Below are 20229 nucleotides of genomic sequence, written 5' to 3' on the forward strand. Positions count from 1 at the left end.
GGGAACGAGCAGCATGAAGGTGCATCAGTTCGCACGTGGACTCTGGGACTCTCCCACCACCAATCTTGAACCTTCCCTCAGCCTTGGATGCAAGCGCTTACGCCCTCTTGCTCCCAAACTCTCCGACACTGCTGCAACCACGGCTCTCGCTCCTTTCGATCTCAAAAGCTTCATCAGACCCGAAAGTGGCCCTAGAAACAAGCTTCCATCTCCTCCTCATGACCATGAGAAGAAAGATTCCTCCCCCTCTCAGGTACATATCTCCCAGATTTTACGTGCACATTCACTTCTATTATTATGTCACTACTCCTATAAGTAAGCTAAACTTCAAAGTTGATGTGATGCAGGTAGAGATGCACCCGGGAGGGACGCGTTGGAATCCAACACAAGAGCAGATAGGGATATTGGAAATGCTGTATAGAGGAGGAATGCGAACTCCGAATGCTCAGCAGATAGAGCAAATCACGGCTCAGCTTGGCAAGTACGGTAAGATTGAAGGCAAGAATGTCTTCTACTGGTTCCAAAATCACAAAGCACGTGAAAGACAGAAGCAGAAACGCAGCACTCTTGGTCTCACCCACTCTCCAAGAACTCCGGCTCCTGTTATTACCACCACCGTAAGTACTCCCTACGGCGCAATATATAGTTAGGTCATGTTTCGTTTGCAGTTTTACTTGATTGCTTATCAAACTCGGTTAACTTTCAGGGAGACGTAGTACTGGAAAGAGAGGAAGACAGTCCATACAAGAGAAAGTGCATGAGCTGGGCATTTGATTGCTTGACAGACGATTCTAGTACTATAACTTGTAACAACGACGTCGTTGAGGGAGATAGAACTCTGGAGCTCTTCCCATTACGCCCAGAAGGCATGAAATGAGCTATGGACGAGACCAGCTAGCTAGCTTTAGTTTGTTTTCCACTACTAGTATTAGTACTTCTACATCGATCTAATCTCTTAATTAGTCTGCTTTGACATGCGTTTTCTTCTTTCTTATGTTTCGGGAAAGAAGAAAAAGACATGTAATCGTGTCTTTTATGTACTGATATATTGATCATCTATCTATCTGCTAGTGCCTTTTGAAAACCAAAGCAACGCTTTGTCAATTGTCACTAGTTAGAATAGACTACTCTTTATTCTAAGCAAGTTCTGATCACTTTCTCTCTCTTTTTTTTGAAAATACTCTCTCTCTCTCTCTGTACTTGGTGGGTGTCACTGTGTGCTGTGTGCATGCGACCCTTTTGGGTTTTGATCACTACGGCAACTTATTTCTGGAATGCGAAGCTTTTTTAGGTTAAAAGCGTGAACCTATGGGACACTGAAGTCCACGCAGCTACGTCTTCTTCCTTCTTAACTCTTAAGCATTTCAAATGGGGAAAAAGATGGTGAAGTGTCATTTAGCGCCAATGTCAAAAAATTATAGTATAAAACTCACCACTTAGATGACTTTCGTAAAAGTATTATATCATTAAGGAAGGAATTCACTATAAATCATGGATTATTTCGAGACGTGCATGCATTATTGCTGGTTTTCCATCATTAGCTTCTAATTTCTGTCACTTTATACGAATTGTTTGACAGAAACTAGCTAGTGTTTGGTGGGATCATGCTCATTTGATAACGCTAGCACCGATGTTTTCATATAAATGGAGGGAAGAATCAGACAATTTGAAATATATCTATATTATCTTGCATCTTCAAATCGAAATAGATCTTTTATATATTCATCATTTTAGCTTTCTCTTTTGTGCTTTTATATGTGATAACTTTATTTAGTATTCGAGGATCAAGCAATTTAGGTTTAGGAAATGGAAGGAGCATATATATGCATGTATCGTGAACTAATGAAAGTTTACACTTAGACAAGATAACCAAATCATGGATCCAAATTCTGATTCTTTTTGGTTCATGGGGTTTGTCAATGTTTGTCATGGTCAGTTGGTCTCCCAGTTATATAAGTGTTGATACCTGAAAAATCATGCCCTTACCATGCTACAATTAGTTACACGATTCATGTAAAAAGCTATAGTTTTAAGTTAAATCCTCGATATTGACATGTCAAGCAAACATGCTTATACATTGATGTGGGCCTAAGCCACTCTTGGGGCTTGCAGATGTGGGTGTGGTGTGAAAGGTTATAGAAACGCAAAATGCTCATTTGTCGATTTGACGTCGTTGGTGATTTCGGTCTTGAGCCCGAAATCCAAACCCAACGACTTCGACCAAAAAATGAAATGGTGAACATACATGAGAATATTGGGCCGATCCTTTTCTTTCCTTTAGACCGAAGGCCCAAACTACACTTGCCAATATCAGTCTCTCCTGTTTCCCAAGTCTCAGTTTTCTTCCTTTTTCCCTGCAGCAACCAATTACCCAGATTCCTTCTTCCCCGCAACAGCCATATACACAGTCCAAAACAACTCTTCTCCGAATCATAGCCTTATTTTGTTAGAAGAAGCCGCGAGACTAGACAAAAGCTTCTTCCTTCCCCCCAAACAATGAGCTCACACTTTCCAATCTCTCCAGTCCACATCGCTCCTTGTTTTCTATTGTCATGATCGTTGTCACCGCAACAACCCTTTTCTTATGAGAACCACGTACCACCTTGAAGTAAGCTTTCTTTTCAGGGTTTTAGGGTAGAAATCACGTGAATTGATAGAGGGAGTGTTTTACCTGGATAATGAGATGTTTTGGATCGCCCCAACACCTCAAAGCTAAGTTTATAAAACCAAGAGTTTAGGACCAGAACAACCATAAAGCATTATCAAGAAAAACCCAGAAACAGCCTTCCCTAAGCCTTCAAGCTCTCATGCATTCAAGTCTTCAAGCATCCAAGCACCAAATCTAATCCTTAATCACCATTCCAAACAACCACCTTCGATCTCTATTTTTCCAGAAATCCCTTACCCAGAAAACCCCTAAATTCTCTCACCGCAATGCATTTCTAACTCCCACACCATGCTTCACCCTGTCAAGCTCCTTTTGATTTCTACTTGATCTGAATCACAACACAAAGTCTTCCCAATGATCGGATTATTGAGTTGATTTTGGCCTAGTCACAATTTATTTCAAAAAGGACCCTCACATTTTGGTGACTTCACTGGGGACTAGGTTGTGATTCAGACAATTCGTTCATGATGTAGTCTTTCAATTCAGGCATGCTTGTGTTGTGCATAACTGTTGTAGATGCAAGCAACAGGGGCTACCTTTTTTGACATGATTTGCTGTTGTTGTGTTTCTTTGCTGATGATGTTTCAACTCCAAGTCCACGATTTCAGTTCTTTGATTCTTTCTTTATTATAGCCTTAGCCTTCTGTTCAGAAACCTCAATGAAAGTAACATATTTGATTCCAAAAACTAAATGTTTTAAGAGAAGATAGTTCTTGTTGTGAGGCTCTTTTTCAAGTTGTTGTAGCCTTCCTTGCCATTCTTGAGTCTTCACAGCAACATCTAATATTTTCACTGCAATAGTCAACAATATTTCATACCAGAAATCTTTGTTTCAAGCTTTTCACAGATCTCAAAAACCCTCAATGCCTAGTTAAAGTTTTTACCCTCAAGTCCTTGATTGCAGTGAAAGCTAATACCTGCATTTGGATAAAACCTCTGTTGTTAAGGCTATATGACATTACTTGTTGAATCTTTAAGACTCAGCAATTACTGTTGTACTATCGTACTATTGCAATTCTGTATACTGTCTTTAAAAATTGATGGAGATATATACAAGCTTAATAATCATGCTATGTGCAATTGACAATACTATGCGTCTCAACTAGTGTTAGTATTGTTGTAAACACCCCGCAGTTATAAGCCATGTTAGCATGTTTGACCACAAGTTGCAACAAGCACAACTCTACAAGAACATTTTGCATCACTGGGGGCTGAAAAAATTTGGTGTTTAGCCTCTTCCCCATCTATATTCTATACGATTACCTTATAGAAATCTTCCGCATAGAATTCACAGCCATAGCCAAAATCTTTACTGATATTACCAAAACAGAGTCAAAGTTCTCAGTTTCTCACTGCAGTAACCAAAACTTGACATTGTCCAGTATTTGAAGTATTTCTTACCAGCTTTGCTACATAATACAGGTTTTCACTTTCGTTGTAATGACCAAATATATATACATACTTTGTTATAAGAGTGAAATACATCTGAAGTGAAACCGAAATTCCTACTTCAAGCCTTTCTCAAGCCAATATATCTACCGTTAAAGACAAAGTGATTTGGTCTAAAACCAAGATCCTGTGTTACAAGACAAAAAAAAAAAAAAACAAGCAATAGTCAAGCTATATCCATGCATTCAGTACCTTGACTCGATCCATAAAAACTTCACACCTGTCTCGCTTGCAACCAAAGAAGCTGCATCTTTATGCCGAATAGAACCAATCTATGTTGCTATGAGATTATGAGTCGACTCTGATATGTGCAGTTGATATTTGCTCCATAAATCACTGTTGCGGGAAAAAAGAAGAACAACTCAGGTTTCAACATAATGCACTTAAAGCTTTATGCAATCAAGTATTTCAAGCTATGTTTTTGCTCCTGACATGCACAATTCAAAAAAAATAAAAAAATAAAATTGCACTGCTAGGAAAGGTACAAGCACACTTTTACACAACATGCAAGTGTTCTTTTACACAGCGATACTCCAAAAAGTAACTGCAGGACAATGAAGAAAATTTTTTAGCAAACCTGTTCTATCCAATCATGTTAAAGCTTTTTGGTCCTAGAAGCAAAACCGAAATTTAGCCAAGCACATAAATTCCAATACCATTCTCTAACCTAGCTTTTCATTTCTATATATATATATATATATATATTTGTATCCAGCTCTCCACCAAAGTGTAACCTAACTCCTATATGTAGTTTTGTCAAAACTTTTCTTTATTCTCGTATCATGGTGCCAATAGAATGCTATAATATCCAACAAATTTAGTCATGCTCCATGCCAAACATGCTCTTGTCTATAGTCCAACAAAGTGTAAACTTTCCTCATCCATCACTCTACTACTCTTCTAGATTTGAACCAAAATAAGCAACATCCTTGAGAAAAAATAAAAAAGAAAGAAAAAAAAGAAGTTCAAGCTTTATCCAGGCATTCCAAATACTTTGTCATCAATTCAATCTGCAAATAAGTAGCTCACCTTAGTCTTTTGCTTCAAATAACTTTGTCACCATTCTACTTGAGCCCTATTCCTTTTAGAGCTTCACATTTTTGTTTGATGCTTTGCACAAGCAAATAAGCTGCATATTTTATGTCAGAGATCCGTCAAATCCGTCAAATCCATGCTCTATGAATGATGATTTATGCGAGTAATATTGGCTCCATAAATTGGTGCTGCAAGAAAAAAAAAAATTACTCAAATTCACGCATCATGCACTTAAGTCTTGATTCACACCAAGCGATTCAAACACCCCAAGTTATGTTCTTGTTGTTTCTACTGTGAGCAACGCAAGATAAAAGTACAAGCACCCTTTTTACACAATATATATGCAAGTACTCCATTACAAAGCATGCATACATATGTGAATCCAAAAAGCTAACATCGCAGCAGTAAAAAAGTAATTGTTCAGCAAACCAAATACATCCTATCATGCTAAGCTTTATTTCCCTAGAAGCTTAAACCAAGGTTTTTAGCCAAGTACACAAATTCCAACACCATACTTTGACCCGACTTCTCATCTGTATATCATTCATCTATCCACCAAATCAAGCTGATATCTTTCAATATCACATCTTTTTAGCTGCAGTGAACTTTTCTTAAGCTACTATGATACAAGTTTATCCGTTCAAGCTTTCATAACAAAAAAAAAAATGTAGACACAAAGAGCCAATAAAACAGTTCATACTCTTTCCCAAAATCATGTTTATTTCAAATACCGAGCATTCCAATGAAGCCATTAGAGCATGCAAACAATATTTGGTCAAGCTAAACCCATTACAGTATGCAAACGATAACTATCAAGCAAAAGTCAAAACAAGTGATCACTACTCAATCAAGCAACAAGTTAAATCATTAGAGTAAGCAATGAGGCAATCAATGTTCAGTCAAGCAGCAAGCAATACACCATGCTAAAAACTACTAAAGCAAACTAGCAAGCACTTCTCTATCATGCTAAAGACCACCAAATCATGCAAGCACTACCTAATCAAGCCAAAACCTTTGGAACATGCAAAGAAAACTCAATCAAGCAGCAAGAAATACTCAATCAATCCAAAGCCATTGGAACGAGCAATCAATGTTACTCAAAACCATCAATGCAAGCAATCATATTTACTCAAGCTAATTCTAAGTAGCAAACAATATTCATTATCAGCCCCTTAAATGGTATGTTATGAAACTAGGGGGCTGATTGATGATGATCTTATTTGGGCTTACTATGAAATTTTAGTAACCAACATTTTCATGTGATCATTCCATTTTGTATAAAGCATATACCTTTCAAACCAACACCTCAAAATCAGAGTCTCTCTTTGTGTTATGAACTCTATACAAGCCAATATCTGTCTCAAACTTCTATCCAGCCAAAATCATGTGCTTTTCATAGTCAATATTTTCTCCTCCATTGCCAAGTGCTCCTAATGAAATTCAATTCCAAGTCTTTTTCCAAGCCAAAGAACCAATGCTAGTAATTTGATTTCTACATTATTTCTTCCCGCATCTCCCAGTGGTCTTATCTCAGATTTTCATTACTATAGTGGAGAACTCTCTGCAACAGCAAAACTTCCACCACACTAACTATTTTACTCAAGCCTTATTGAAATTAGTCACAATACTACTCTATACACAATGCCCAACTCTATACTCATCCAAGCCTAATGTCAAACCAAGATCATATCTAGACACAACAAGCTGATGCATACTTCAATCTTATAATCATGCCAAGCTTAGTTCCATGCCAAGCAGATTCATGACTAAGAGGATTACTCCAAGCATATAAACAACATCAACATGCATATGAGTTTGTACATTCAAAAAGCATATCAAAAGCCATTCTAAAAGCCAACATGCATCATACATGAGCCTAATACAACATGCATATGCCAAGCTCCTCTTCTCAATGTCATGTATCCATTCTAAAAGCCACACCAAACCCATATCTAATGCAAATACTGTTCGATGCATGCATGCTCTTTCATGGTCATTCAAATACAAAAGGCAACCACAAGCCGAAGCAATCAAAACACTTGCCTATGCAAGGTTGCCACAAGCTAACTCTCATTTAATACCAAGCAATTGCAATATGCATATTCATTTAAACGCAAAATCAAGCAAAGTAAGCAAATGCATGAAAGCTTTATATACCACATGCAACCACTCTGCCACAAATATATATATGCCTGTGAATTCATACGCACACGAAAAAAAATCTCCCGCTGCGCTATTTCAAGAAGAAAAAAAATCAAATACAAGAAGACCGAAGGCTGTAGCACATGTTGTCATTTATTTGTTTTCCAAGCTCAAGATTGGATTCAGCAAACAACAATACTGATTGCACATTGGGAGATAGTCTACCTATGGTTTTAAACCATTCGATAGCCAAGCATGTGCATGATCCAATTTAAGAAATATGAGATTATCAGAAAAAAGGAAGACTACACAAAGAGACGTGTACGAGGGTAAGAAATATTAGCAAGGTTAGAAACTTCCTGCAATAAAAAAAAAAAAAAAGAACGACTAGCTGCGGTGATTAAAGAAATCAAGCTTACATGACTTTTCATCGACTTAAGAAAGGATTACGAACACGACAATAGACTTCAAGAACTCCAATGCATACTTTAGAACTTATGCCAATATGCTAGTCATTGAGGCGCTCACGGCAAGCTCCATTTTTCAAGCTAGTAAAGCAGCCAAGCTAATTGATAATATTGTTACTCATCATCAATCAATGCCCAAATACAGTCTTTTCCATACACAATCCTTCATGCCTACACTACATGCCGATTCATTCTTCAATATCAAGTAAACAAAAGCAAGCCTCACCAAACAAGCTATGACCGACATTACCAAACACATCAGGCCAAACACACATTGCACTATTTTACTATGAACTGAGCACATATAAACCTTTCTTTGTGGCTGTGAAATCCCCATCAACCATCTGCTTATAATTATTAGCCAACCCCTTATAATAAGATCCCTTCAATATCCTGAACCATTTCTAATGAATCTATTCTGGCACATTTGGCCTTAAACTCGTAGCTTTTACCTCTTCTTATTTACTCGAATCCCCGCACAAGCTTAAATCACCATTAGTATTTGGTCATGCCAAGCCGATCACCATGCCTAAACAAGCAAGGGAAGCCAAACAGAACAAGTAAAGCCAAGCAATAATTCCTAAATCTTACAAGGCCAAAGTCAAGACACATGGGAATCGCAGCAACAATTAGTTACAAACAATTGCCCAAGCCACAATAGAAGCAAAAATTGATCTGATGCCAACATTCATTCAGAACAACAAAGATACCTCAGTAAATTGGATTACAATATCCAACGAAGCAAGAGATTCTCAAGATGTATCCAATTTGAGAAACCAGAGATTACTTGAGGTGAAGAAAGCCACATTGCTAACACCATGCTTAAATCGACTCCACCAGATTGAAGGAAACACGAGAAGGCTATAGGCAATCAATTCCTTGCAATGAAAAAGAGTCACAAATCCTCGCAGTAGTAGGAAGACAAAAGGAAAGCTAAAGACAGTATCACATGATGAGGGTAATTCTATTTCAATAGCTCTCATCCCAAATTCATCCAAAGGAAGCTAACTGCTACCAAAAAAAAATAAAATAATAAGGATTTAGCTACTACATTCAAAATTCAAGCACTAGTATACTCAATTCAAGAAATTACAAGTCTCCGCAATAAGTTAAAGATAAGAACCCATTAGTTGGAGAAAGGAAAGAACTCAGGGCTTCAAAAAGCAAGCAATTTAAACAATTTCAAATTCTACCTCGAAGCCGCGGCGATTGGAGAAACCCATGCCCATGAATTGGTGTTTAACAAGACTGATGCTCGTGCCAGACCTTTGAAACTCCTGCAGCAAAGGAAATCACAACTTGAAAGAGAAATTTGTTTCCTTCTGGTATGCGAGGCAGCATTTCTCAAGCGGGAAGAAGATGCATATTCCCAAAACTTTCTCTCACGTTGACCTACCTTTAAAAGGCTTTCGGCCAGGCTGTGATTTTTCTTTCCAGATTTGATTATGCATCCCATTTCATGTTTCAAGCAGCCCACATAATCAAGGGGGCTAATGTTGATACCTGAAAAATCATGCCCTTACCATGCTACAATTAGTTACACGATTCATGCAAAAAGCTATAGTTTTAAGTTAAATCCTCGATATTGACATGCCAAGCAAACATGCTTATACATTGATGTGGGCCCAAGCCACTCTTGGGGTTTGCAGATGTGGGTGTGGTGTGAAAGGTTATAGAAACGTAAAATGCTCATTTGTCGATTTGACGTCGTTGGTGATTTCGGTCTTGGGCCCGAAATCCAAACCCAACGACTTCGACCGAAAAATGAAATGGTGAACATACATGAGAATATTGGGCCGATCATTTTCTTTCCTTTAGACCGAAGGCCCAAACTCACTTGCCAACATCAGTCTCTCCTGTTTCCCAAGTCTCAGTTTTCTTCCTTTTTCCCTGCAGCAACCAATTACCCAGATTCCTTCTTTCCCGCAACAGCCATATACACAGTCCAAAACAACTCTTCTCCGAATCATAGCCTTTTTTTGTTAGAAGAAGCCACGAGACCAGACAAAAGCTTCTTCCTTCCCCCCAAACAATGAGCTCACACTTTCCAATCTCTCCAGTCCACATCGCTCCTTGTTTTCTATTGTCATGATCGTTGTCACCGCAACAACCCTTTTCTTATGAGAACCACCACCTTGAAGTAAGCTTCCTTTTCAGGGTTTTAGGATAGAAATCACGTGAATTGATAGAGGGAGTGTTTTACCTGGATAATGAGATGTTTTGGATCGCCCTAACACCTCAAAGCTAAGTTTATAAAACCAAGAGTTTAGGACCAGAACAACCATAAAGCATTATCAAGAAAAACCCAGAAACAGCCTTCCCTAAGCCTTCAAGCTCTCATGCATTCAAGTCTTCAAGCATCCAAGCACCAAATCTAATCCTTAATCACCATTCCAAACAACCACCTTCGATCTCTATTTTTCCAGAAATCCCTTACCCAGAAAACCCCTAAATTCTCTCACCGTAGTGCATTTCTAGCTCCCACACCATGCTTCACCCTGTCAAGCTCCTTTTGATTTCTACTTGATTTGAATCACAACACAAAGTCTTCCCAATGATCGGATTATTGAGTTTATTTTGGCCTAGTCACAATTTATTTCAAAAAGGACCCTCACAATAATATTATTGAAATTGATAATCATACACACGCAATTGAATCTAACTCAGGGAAATTATTATTTGTATCCGGAACACCATTTATTTTATGTTCTCCTTTAATCTCATTGGTCCACGTGTTTTATCCTTATTTCTGATTGGTGTATTTAATTATTTTTTTATTTCCACCCCGTGCTGGTCCCCACATGAATCTGAGTTATATGAGTGGCCGGGTACAACACCTGGCAGTGCCACGTGGTGTTCCGGGTACAGAGAATAATTATAACTCATCACTACTTATAACTTATAAGGTTTTGGATTTAAGGAAGAAAACAAACTCCACAACCATAACACCTCCACAACCACCACCACCACCGCCATACCAGCTTTCGAACCCCACCAGCTTGAGAGAAAGGCGGACGCCTTAACCACAAAGCTGACAGGAAAACCAGTTATAACTTATAAGGTTGAATTCAGAACGTAGGTGCCCAATTACTATGTATTAAAAACAATTCTGATAGTTCGATACTTCGATATAAACGGTAAAAACACAGAAAACTTTGCAGTATTAATCTAGCGATCAATACTACCTGTCATAAATAAACAACATAAACCCACAACGTTCAAGTTACTCTGTAAATGCAATTGTAAAACAAAAGGGAGATGCAAACCCTAAACATGGGACTTTATTGGGCTTAGCATATAAATTGTGATCCATTACCATGAGCCCAACCCACTTCATTCAGTTATAAGCCCAATCCACTCCAATCAGTTAAGCTGACATATGTGAGCGTTAAGGCCCAAGGCTATTAAATTTTATGTAATACTCTCGTACGTCGCGCTGAGTCACGTGGAAGAACACCACATCATTCAATCCGCTGGCAGTTGAATGCTGCCGAGTCGTTAAACAAGGACAATCAGATCCGACGGCCCAGAATGCGTCTCGGATGGAACTAGGGTTTACTGCGCGCGAGTATATAAGCGTCGCTGTTAGACCTGAGCCGGTGCGGTGCAGTGTTACTCTGCCCTCCTTTTCATCCAAAAACCCAAAAAAAGTTTCCAGTTTTCTTTTTCCGTCGAACCTGTTCGGATTTCGAACGATTCTATCCTCCAAAACCAAAAAGAAAAAAAAATCAAAATTTTTGCCCGGATTATCTAGTTAGGGTTTGCGTTTCCTATCAATTTTCAGAAAAATTTTTGAAAAAAAAAGGGGAGGGTTTGTGATTTTGGCGGTGATGGCTCAGATTCAAGTTCAGCATCAGGCTCCGGTGACCGGTCCTAACGGCGGCGGCGGTGGTGCGCAGCAACAGATGGTGTCGACGTCGCTGTACGTCGGGGATCTGGACCTGAATGTGACCGACTCGCAGCTCTACGATCTGTTCAATCAGATCGGCCAGGTTGTGTCTGTTAGGGTTTGCAGGGACTTGTCCACTCGCAGATCTCTCGGTTATGGCTATGTTAATTATAGCAACCCTCAGGATGGTCAGTCTTTCTTTCTATCTCGTTTTAATCGATTTTGTGTTTCGTATTCTTAGTTGTTTCATTGCAGTTTGTATAGATTGTTAATTTTTTCGTGTTTTAATTAGTTTTATTTGGGAATATGAATTAATCGACATGTATGATTTGCGAAAGATTGGATTGGTGAATTTAGTGTTGGGAGGAATTGCAAGGATAAACTATAAATTTCAAACCGCAAAGACTAAAATGTTTTGGCTTATCGATAGAACTGTGGATGTGGTTGTGCATATGAATTTGTCATTGCATTGTATCTTTGGTGGAGATTTTGTAGTTCTATTTTGGTTTTGACAGATATGATTCAATGTAATGTTTTAATATGTTAGTTACTGTGGCCTCTGGCTCTGATATGTTGTATTGAGTCATTTGTTATTCTTGTGTGCAGCTGCGAGGGCACTAGAAGTATTGAACTTCACTCCACTGAATAACAAATCGATCAGAATTTGCTATTCTCTTCGGGACCCTACTATTAGAAAGAGTGGTACCGGGAATATTTTTATCAAGGTAAAATATATTGTTTAGTCATACATTCTAGGTTTCATCCTCTTTTCAGTTAAGTTTTATAAGTATGCTTATTTGTTCTTTTAATTGAATGCAGAATCTGGACAAGGAAATTGACCACAAGGCATTGCATGATACATTCTCTTCTTTCGGCAACATACTTTCTTGCAAGATAGCTACGGATGCATCTGGGCAGTCCAAGGGCTATGGTTTTGTTCAATTTGACAAGGAAGAAGCTGCTGAGAGTGCCATTGAGAAGTTAAATGGAATGCTCTTGAATGATAAACAAGTCTATGTAGGTCCCTTTCTCCGCAAGCAGGAGAGGGATGGTGCTTTGCATAAGACAAAATTTAGCAATGTGTATGTGAAAAATATATCCGAGGGTACTACAGATGATGACCTGAAGAAAATATTTGGTGAACATGGGCCCATTACTAGTGCTGTAGTGATGAGGGATGGTGAAGGTAAATCAAGGGGTTTTGGTTTTGTCAACTTTGATAACCCTGATGATGCTGCTAAGGCTGTTGAGCTTCTGAATGGAAAGCAATTTGATGATAAGGAGTGGTATGTTGGCAAAGCCCAGAAGAAGACTGAAAGAGAAGTTGAGCTGAAGGAGAAATTTGAGCACAGTATGAAGGAAGCTAGTGATAAGTTTCAAGGTGTGAATTTGTATATCAAGAACTTGGATGATAGCATTGATGATGAGAAACTTAAGGAATTATTCTCCGAGTATGGTACAGTCACATCTTGCAAGGTACGTTTTGTGCGTCTTATTATCATAGTTGGCATTCCCACATCAAGACCTCCATCATTTGAAGACACCTTTCATCTTTGTTTTGCAGGTTATGCGTGACCCTGAAGGAGTCAGTCGTGGTTCTGGTTTTGTTGCCTTTTCGACTTCTGAAGAAGCTTCTCGAGCTGTAAGTCTTCTAACTCTACGCAGGTTCAGAATGATAAATCAGAATGTATGTGATGGTCTTTGGAATCTGAGATATTTTGTGACATTGCAGCTTACGGAGATGAATGGCAAAATGGTTGTTAGCAAGCCTCTTTATGTTGCACTTGCACAACGAAAGGAAGAGAGACGGGCAAGGTTGCAGGTATGACTCGTAGTGGTATCAAAAGTTTTTTGGGATTGTGCGGTTTGGTTCTGTTTTCAGCTTCATGGATATGTTTTACTCATAATATTTTACTCATAATAGGCTCAGTTTTCACAAATGAGGCCTGTTGCTATGGCTCCTGCAGTGGCTCCTCTTCGACCAATGTACCCTCCTGGTGCTCCAGGTCTAGGGCAACAATTTTTGTATGGGCAAGGACCTCCAACTATAATTCCACAACAAGTAAGTTGTTTTTTCATTTGCCATAGTAATTTGGCTAAGTTGGTTAATTTGATGAAAAAAATACTTGCCAGGCAGAAGGTTTAACAATCATTAGTTGCACACCTTCGCGTATGATGTTATATACGATAGTGTAAACTGGAAATTCTAGAACCGATATAAATTATGTCACAAGAGCTATGTTGATAATACAGTCTATCGTTTATTAGTTTTAATCTCTTATGTTTTTATACATAGGCTGGATTCGGTTACCAACAGCAACTTGTGCCAGGATTAAGGCCTGGAGGTGCTCCAATGCCAAACTTCTTTGTTCCAATGGTCCAACAGGGTCAGCAAGGCCAACGCCCAGGAGGTCGACGTGGGGCAGGTCTTGTGCAACAAAACCCGCAACAAGTGCCAATGATGCCGCAGCATGTGAGTTCAGTGCGGATCTGATTTATGAATATTGGTCTTTTATATTGGTCGTGTTAATAATGTTTCATGTCCCTTTGTGTTTCAGATGATTCCAAGAGGGCGCATGTATCGTTATCCACCTGGTCGCATTGTTCAGGAAGCTCCATATTCTGGTGGTATGCTCTCAGCAGGACGTGGTATGCCAGTTCCAGCTTTGGCTTCATCCCTTGCCAATGCTTCACCTGAAGAACAAAGGACGGTAAGCCTTTCTCGACTTAACCTGATGACACTATATTCCACTAGATTTTTGGCCTATAATATTATTTTCAGACACTCGGGAAGCAGCGATAGCATTTCAGCTTTATGATGTATGGTTTGTATTTCTTTGAGCAGATGCTTGGTGAAGCTTTATATCCTCAAGTTAATGCTTTGGAGCCCGAATCAGCAGCCAAGGTTACTGGTATGCTTCTAGAGATGGACCAGACTGAGGTTTTGCATTTGCTCGAGTCACCGGAGGCTCTAAAGGCCAAAGTTGCAGAGGCCATAGAGGTCCTGAGGAATGTAACCCAACATCAGGTTAACAACAGTGGTGATCAGTTGGCATCAATATCTCTGTCTGACGAGCTTTAATTGGAGGGGCATTCTGGTTTATCTTCCTATTCTGAGACTGCTGTAGGACTGATCATTTGGTTTTGGTTGCTTATAGCTTTGTCGAACTGAGAAGTCTAGACATGATTTCTTTTGCTTTTAGTCGTTATTGTTTCTTAGGATTTTTTGTTATTGCTACATTGGCTATCGTTTTGGTTGAATGACTCGAAGTCCTTTATTTATTTGAATCCGGCTTGCTTTTTTTCTTCTCTATTTTAGTAGTTTGAACTTTTTTTTTTGGTTACAAGTTTCAACTATTTTTGGCCATAGGATCTCTTCATTTTTGATGAATTTTACATTGTGGGTGTCGAAATTCTCTGATCACGAGTACCTGAATGTTTACTCGTCAGCCAAGGCAGTTAAAGTTAAAAAACAGCATAATTTGTCCATGCCAACCAAAAAAAATGAGGAAGTTTTGATTGTGTTATCTTTATTGCTTGCAAGGAGGGCAGGTGAATATTAGTACTCTGCTATATGCCTATATCTGGACGCTGGAAGTATTTTTAGTTCCTTTTAAAGTTGGACTCACCAAATCGAAAAAACCATTATCCAGCGAGGAAAGCGTTGAAATACACGGGGGTACGGTACAATTGGTGTGGGCCCAAGACACGTGGCAGCGTTTTTATTGGCAGTGAACACATCTGAAGGATAGTGTTGGAATTTCTCATTTGACGGGAAATCCAGTGGATTCAACGGCGTCTGGGTTAAACGGCGGGGGATTCTGTGTAATACGCCGGTGGGGTGAAAGAGGGGGGTTGTTAATTCCACGCAGCCGGAAGATGAGCCACGTCTCCTCAACGGAGAGGACGAACTAGCGGCAAGGCCGTACTCCACCTCGTCTTCGAGTACCTCGACACCAATCTCAAGAAGTTCATCGATTCCTACAGGAAGGGCCCTAATCCGAGGCCGCTGGCTCCGGCGATGGTCCAAAGCTTGCTGTTTCAGCTATGTAAGGGAGTCACACACTGTCACTCGCACGGCGTGCTTCACCGCGAGCGATTTTGTTGCTGGATAGGATAGAGTAGATCTCGGATTGGGAAGAGCGTTCACTGTGCCGCTCAAGAGGTATACACATGAGAATTACTGAACTACCCTCCGTTAACGTCTCCGTCTGGAGTACGCTACTACTCATGTATTCCAGTTTTTGCCATCCAGCAATGCAATTTCATTTTTTAACCTTTGAAGAACGCAACAGTCGGTGACACGCATTTTATAGGCAGATTTTTTTAGTTTTATATGGGTAGACAACAATAGGATAAGAAGTGTATCCAAAAAAAAAACTTCGCCGCCCCTGCAGCTAGATAGCCAAACCAGCCAAGCCAACAATACACGACGAATCTCATGGCTTCCCCTAGTGTCAGACACCTCTCAGAGTGCTTCATCCGGCCACACCATGTTTCAGAAGAATCGAAGCAACCCTTTTACCTCACTCCCAGTGACCTCGCCATGCTCTCCGCCCATTACATCCAGAAAGGCCTCCTCTTCACCAAACCTCCTGAAGCAAGCAACCCCAGTTTTCTCGATACCCTTTTGGCCAAACTGAAGCACTCTCTTTCTCTTGCGCTCGTTCACTTCTACCCTATCGCCGGCCGCCTTGTCACCAAGAAAGAACAAGACCCTCCTGTGTACTTGGTCTACGTCGACTGCAGCAACAGCCCCGGAGCCAAGTTCATCCATGCTTCTCTTGAAATGTCTATCTCTGACATTCTCTCCCCAACTGATGTGCCCTTGGTGGTTCAGTCCTTCTTTGATCACGACAGGGCGGTCAACCACGATGGCCACACCACGTCACTGCTGACGGCTAAAGTGACCGAGTTGGTGGACGGCGTTTTCATAGGGCTGTCCATGAACCACTGTCTCGGCGACGGAACGTCTTACTGGAACTTCTTCAACACTTGGTCTGAGATATTCCAAGCGCAAGGGAGCAACATCACTCTTTCCAATCCACCAGTGTTGGATCGATGCTTTCCTGAAGGTCATGGTCCTATTATCAGCCTACCCTTCACAGACCCAAGTGAGTTCATTGACAGATTCGAAGCACCAAAACTCAGAGAGAGAATGTTTCACTTCTCCTCGGAATCCCTAGCCAACCTCAAAGCCAAGGCCAATTCAGAGTGCAATACTAGAAAAATCTCCACCTTCCAGGCATTGTCTGCTCTTGTCTGGAGGACTATTACTCGAGCACGTTTTCTACCTCCAGATCAAGAAACCAGTTGTAGATTGGCTGCGAATAACAGAGCAAGACTAGACCCGCCATTGGCTCCAAATTACTTCGGCAACTCAGTCTATCCCATCACATCAAAACCGATCAAAGCTGGTGAGTTGCTTGATCACGGGCTTGGATGGGCCGCGTTTAAGGTTCACCGGGCTGTGGTAAACCTCAATCACCAAGCTCTAAAAGGATTTCTTGATCACTTGTTAAAGTCTCCCACTGTGTTTAGTCTGCGGTATTTCGACCCGTTTAGTGTGATGATGGGGAGTAGTCCAAGATTCGACATGTATAGAAATGAATTTGGGATGGGAAAGGCTGTGGCGCTTCGAAGTGGGTATGCCAACAAGTTTAGTGGCAAAGTGTCGTCGTTTCAAGGGGGCGAAGCAGGAAGCATAGACTTGGAGGTGTGTCTTCCTCCAGAGGCAATGAGGGCTCTTGAATCTGATGTTGAGTTTATGGAAGCTGCTTCTGTAGCAAGTTATGATCAATAAAAGCGGGACAATACGGGAGAGCCGTTTTTGTGCCCATCAATTTGAATTTGTACGTCTTTACTTGACATAATCGTAATTCAATTTTCAAGACTTTGCATTAGAGATAGATTATGAAAATTGAAGGCATTAGACTTTGCATCAATATGAATTTGTAGTACGTCTTTACGCACCACATCACCTGTGCGACCGTCTATTTAGAAAGTGACATGTGTGGGTATTTTTATCCACCTCAGCATGGTTGAAAAAAAAATTTGAAATCGGAAAGATCATATTCTGATCAAACCAAAACCAAACCCAAGTCCTCTCCCTCTCCCTCTTCCATCCACCTCAATCCCACCCCCAAGCTCTGCCGACCCTGTTTTGGCCACACCAGTAAGTCTGGGCGTGCAAAGTCTCTTTTGGTTGTTGCGGGCGTGCCACTGCGCGGATGCGGAATGTAGTGGTTGTAGTAGCGGGGTGCGCTTAGCCTTCTGCTTCTAATCAAGCGACTGAGGATGGAGAGAGCACCAACTCCACCGCAGGGTTCTTCAGATTCGCCTTGCGTACTGGGCAAGGACTTACAGTAGTCCGCCTGAGCGTCACAATATCGATACTCGACGTAGGATCGAGCAGAGCTTCTTGGGAAGGAGAGGAAAAAAGAAAGAGAAAGCTCCGGAGAGCGTACGGGGAAACGAAAGGAAAGCTCCAGGGAGCGTCTGAGGTTCGACTAAGTCGAGAATTGTATTGTATTTTTGTTGAGTTGTTGATTGTCATTGTTTTCTTAGAGAGTCTGCTCGAACTCCTTTATATAGAAATACTTAGGGCCACAGGTATTGGCCCAAAGCATGTCAAAGACTTGTAGAAGTCTTCAACGATAAACGTGGCGTAGGCGATGTAAATCACTTCGTGGAGACCTAAAGGCCTTCTAAGTTTATCCTATTAGATGTGCATACGTATCATGTATACATGATTAAGGAACAGAACCAACCCCTTCCCATGCAAGCAACACATGCACGTGTTGTCCTTCAAGCCAAGCATGGATAATTGTCCCCTTCTTCAATTGAAATACTATAACTCTGGACGTGTATGCAAAACAGATATGCACAGCTTGCATGTATATCTCCTTAATCAACTAGAATTAGGAGTAATCATATGCTTCACGTCTATGTGTCACACATGATTGCACTCCCGTCCAAATCCATCTTAATCATACATCTCCTTAATCATATAGAAGTAGGAATGATCATATGCTTCTCTCCATGCATGCTCACGTACGGGTCGATCATGCAATTAAACACCGCTCCTTTCTTTATTCAAGGGGACGGCGGGATGCTGGCGAGATGCCTTTGAGATGCCATCGAGATGCTTATGTGATTAAAGGACCACAAGCCATGCACGTGCTCTTGTATATACAAGTTGGGGTGCGATGCCAAGTCGAGACGAGGTGTTCCAAATTGGGGCGAGGTGTTCCCCCAGCAATTAAATTCTTCTTGTACGCGAAGTCCATTATGCGGAGTCCATTCGTACGCGAACTGTCCAGCGCGCATGACTTTCTGGCGGGCCATCACTTGTAAACCCATTATTTCGGGCTCGCCGGTATGACGTGGACCATAAATTTAACTAATATTCACATAGACAATTACTGTCCAGTAAAATATTAATTTGGGTGTAAACATTGCCCTCCAGCCTCGAAGTCATGAATGTCAAAAATGACTGAAGAGGTTTATGTTTCATGCTGCCCCAAAGCCACTGGTATTGGCTCGGTTCATACATCAAATGACTGTGAGTAAACAAGCCTGTGAATAGGCTCTAAAACTCAAGTATTCAACAACAAAGCATTGTAGATGCCTCCCGCATGATTCAACCAGTACCATACTAATCAAATGATGATCATGCATTTAACACGTACAAGTACCTTGGACTTGAATCACTACGAATAATATCATGCACCTCGCCTGCTCTACTCTTGAAGACAATGTACCATGCATATACCTCGAGTAGATAATGTCCTCGAAGAAATGTACCTCGCACGGATATACCTCGTGGCCAAAACTTGTTGACTCGCCATGGATGTACCTCGAAGGGATGTACCTCGAGTAGACGTCCACTTTGACTGGATTCAAAAAATGACCTCCGCTTGAGCTCTTGGCGATGGCGAACCAACTTTTTGATATTCAGATCATGGAGTGACTTCGCTGCCCCCCAGTGCGAACCAATGAGAGTCAAACAAAAGGACCATGTCGGCGAACGATCGCATAGCCTTGAATTTTTTTTTGGAGGCCACAGGTGTTGGCCTAAATAATGACCAAGACGCCTCAAGAAGGGTCTAAAGTCTGAAATATTTGGAACACATCTCTATCCCATATGTGCCCCCCAGTTTTGATGTCTGTTCGACGAATAAAGGACATCAAAACTTTAGTATGCCCCCCTGTGAAGGGGTTGTAGTACCATGCATCATTGAAGTTAGCAAACACCGAACAAGGTCGTGGATCGGCCTTGAGTAGATCCTGGTGTATGAATAAAGGTACACAAAACTTGCATGGATGCCCCCCAGTAAAAGAAAGCATGCTGCAAGGTCATGAAAACACATTGAAAAAACATATTGCAAATTCGCGCGTATCCTGACCTGTCTGTATTCAAACTGCCATAACTCTCTCTAGGAATGTCGGAATGATGAACCGTAAAATCCTCTGGAAAATAGACATCTAGAGCTTTCTGTTGATATAAGGCTCGCCTACTAGGTCGTCCTGGATCATTCCAGCTGAATCGGCGAAGTGGACTGTCCGGCATCCTGACC

The 20229-nt window shown here is 40.7% G+C and overlaps 3 protein-coding genes across 3 annotated transcripts; all 3 read left to right on the plus strand.

Annotated features, from left to right (window-relative positions):
- On the plus strand, positions 1-1162 carry LOC101298481 (WUSCHEL-related homeobox 4-like). The gene is made up of 3 exons (XM_004291038.1): positions 1-253; positions 348-617; positions 707-1162. The coding sequence occupies exons 1-3, from the start codon at positions 14-16 to the stop codon at positions 875-877; spliced, it is 681 nt and encodes a 226-aa protein (XP_004291086.1). The 5' UTR covers positions 1-13; the 3' UTR covers positions 878-1162.
- Positions 1163-11356: 10194 nt separating this feature from the next.
- Positions 11357-14962, plus strand: LOC101298766 (polyadenylate-binding protein 2-like). The gene is made up of 9 exons (XM_004291039.1): positions 11357-11838; positions 12257-12375; positions 12470-13126; positions 13215-13292; positions 13383-13472; positions 13575-13712; positions 13947-14123; positions 14209-14361; positions 14496-14962. The coding sequence occupies exons 1-9, from the start codon at positions 11592-11594 to the stop codon at positions 14730-14732; spliced, it is 1896 nt and encodes a 631-aa protein (XP_004291087.1). The 5' UTR covers positions 11357-11591; the 3' UTR covers positions 14733-14962.
- A 1129-nt stretch (positions 14963-16091) lies between these two features.
- Positions 16092-18079, plus strand: LOC101299052 (uncharacterized acetyltransferase At3g50280-like). Its single transcript, XM_004291040.1, has one exon. The coding sequence runs from the start codon at positions 16092-16094 to the stop codon at positions 17451-17453; it is 1362 nt and encodes a 453-aa protein (XP_004291088.1). The 3' UTR covers positions 17454-18079.
- The last annotated feature ends 2150 nt before the right edge of the window (positions 18080-20229 follow it).

This window comes from Fragaria vesca, linkage group LG2, assembly GCF_000184155.1.
Source record: "Fragaria vesca subsp. vesca linkage group LG2, FraVesHawaii_1.0, whole genome shotgun sequence".
NCBI classification, from domain to species: domain Eukaryota; kingdom Viridiplantae; phylum Streptophyta; class Magnoliopsida; order Rosales; family Rosaceae; genus Fragaria; species Fragaria vesca.

Coding starts and splice junctions, on each gene's coding strand:
- LOC101298481 (XM_004291038.1), top strand. CDS start 14: ATGAAGGTGCATCAGTTCGCACGTGGACTCTGGGACTCTCCCACCACC. Junction 254..347: donor AAGATTCCTCCCCCTCTCAG/GTACATATCTCC, acceptor GATGTGATGCAG/GTAGAGATGCACCCGGGAGG. Junction 618..706: donor CTCCTGTTATTACCACCACC/GTAAGTACTCCC, acceptor GTTAACTTTCAG/GGAGACGTAGTACTGGAAAG.
- LOC101298766 (XM_004291039.1), top strand. CDS start 11,592: ATGGCTCAGATTCAAGTTCAGCATCAGGCTCCGGTGACCGGTCCTAAC. Junction 12,376..12,469: donor CCGGGAATATTTTTATCAAG/GTAAAATATATT, acceptor AATTGAATGCAG/AATCTGGACAAGGAAATTGA. Junction 13,473..13,574: donor AGAGACGGGCAAGGTTGCAG/GTATGACTCGTA, acceptor TACTCATAATAG/GCTCAGTTTTCACAAATGAG.
- LOC101299052 (XM_004291040.1), top strand. CDS start 16,092: ATGGCTTCCCCTAGTGTCAGACACCTCTCAGAGTGCTTCATCCGGCCA.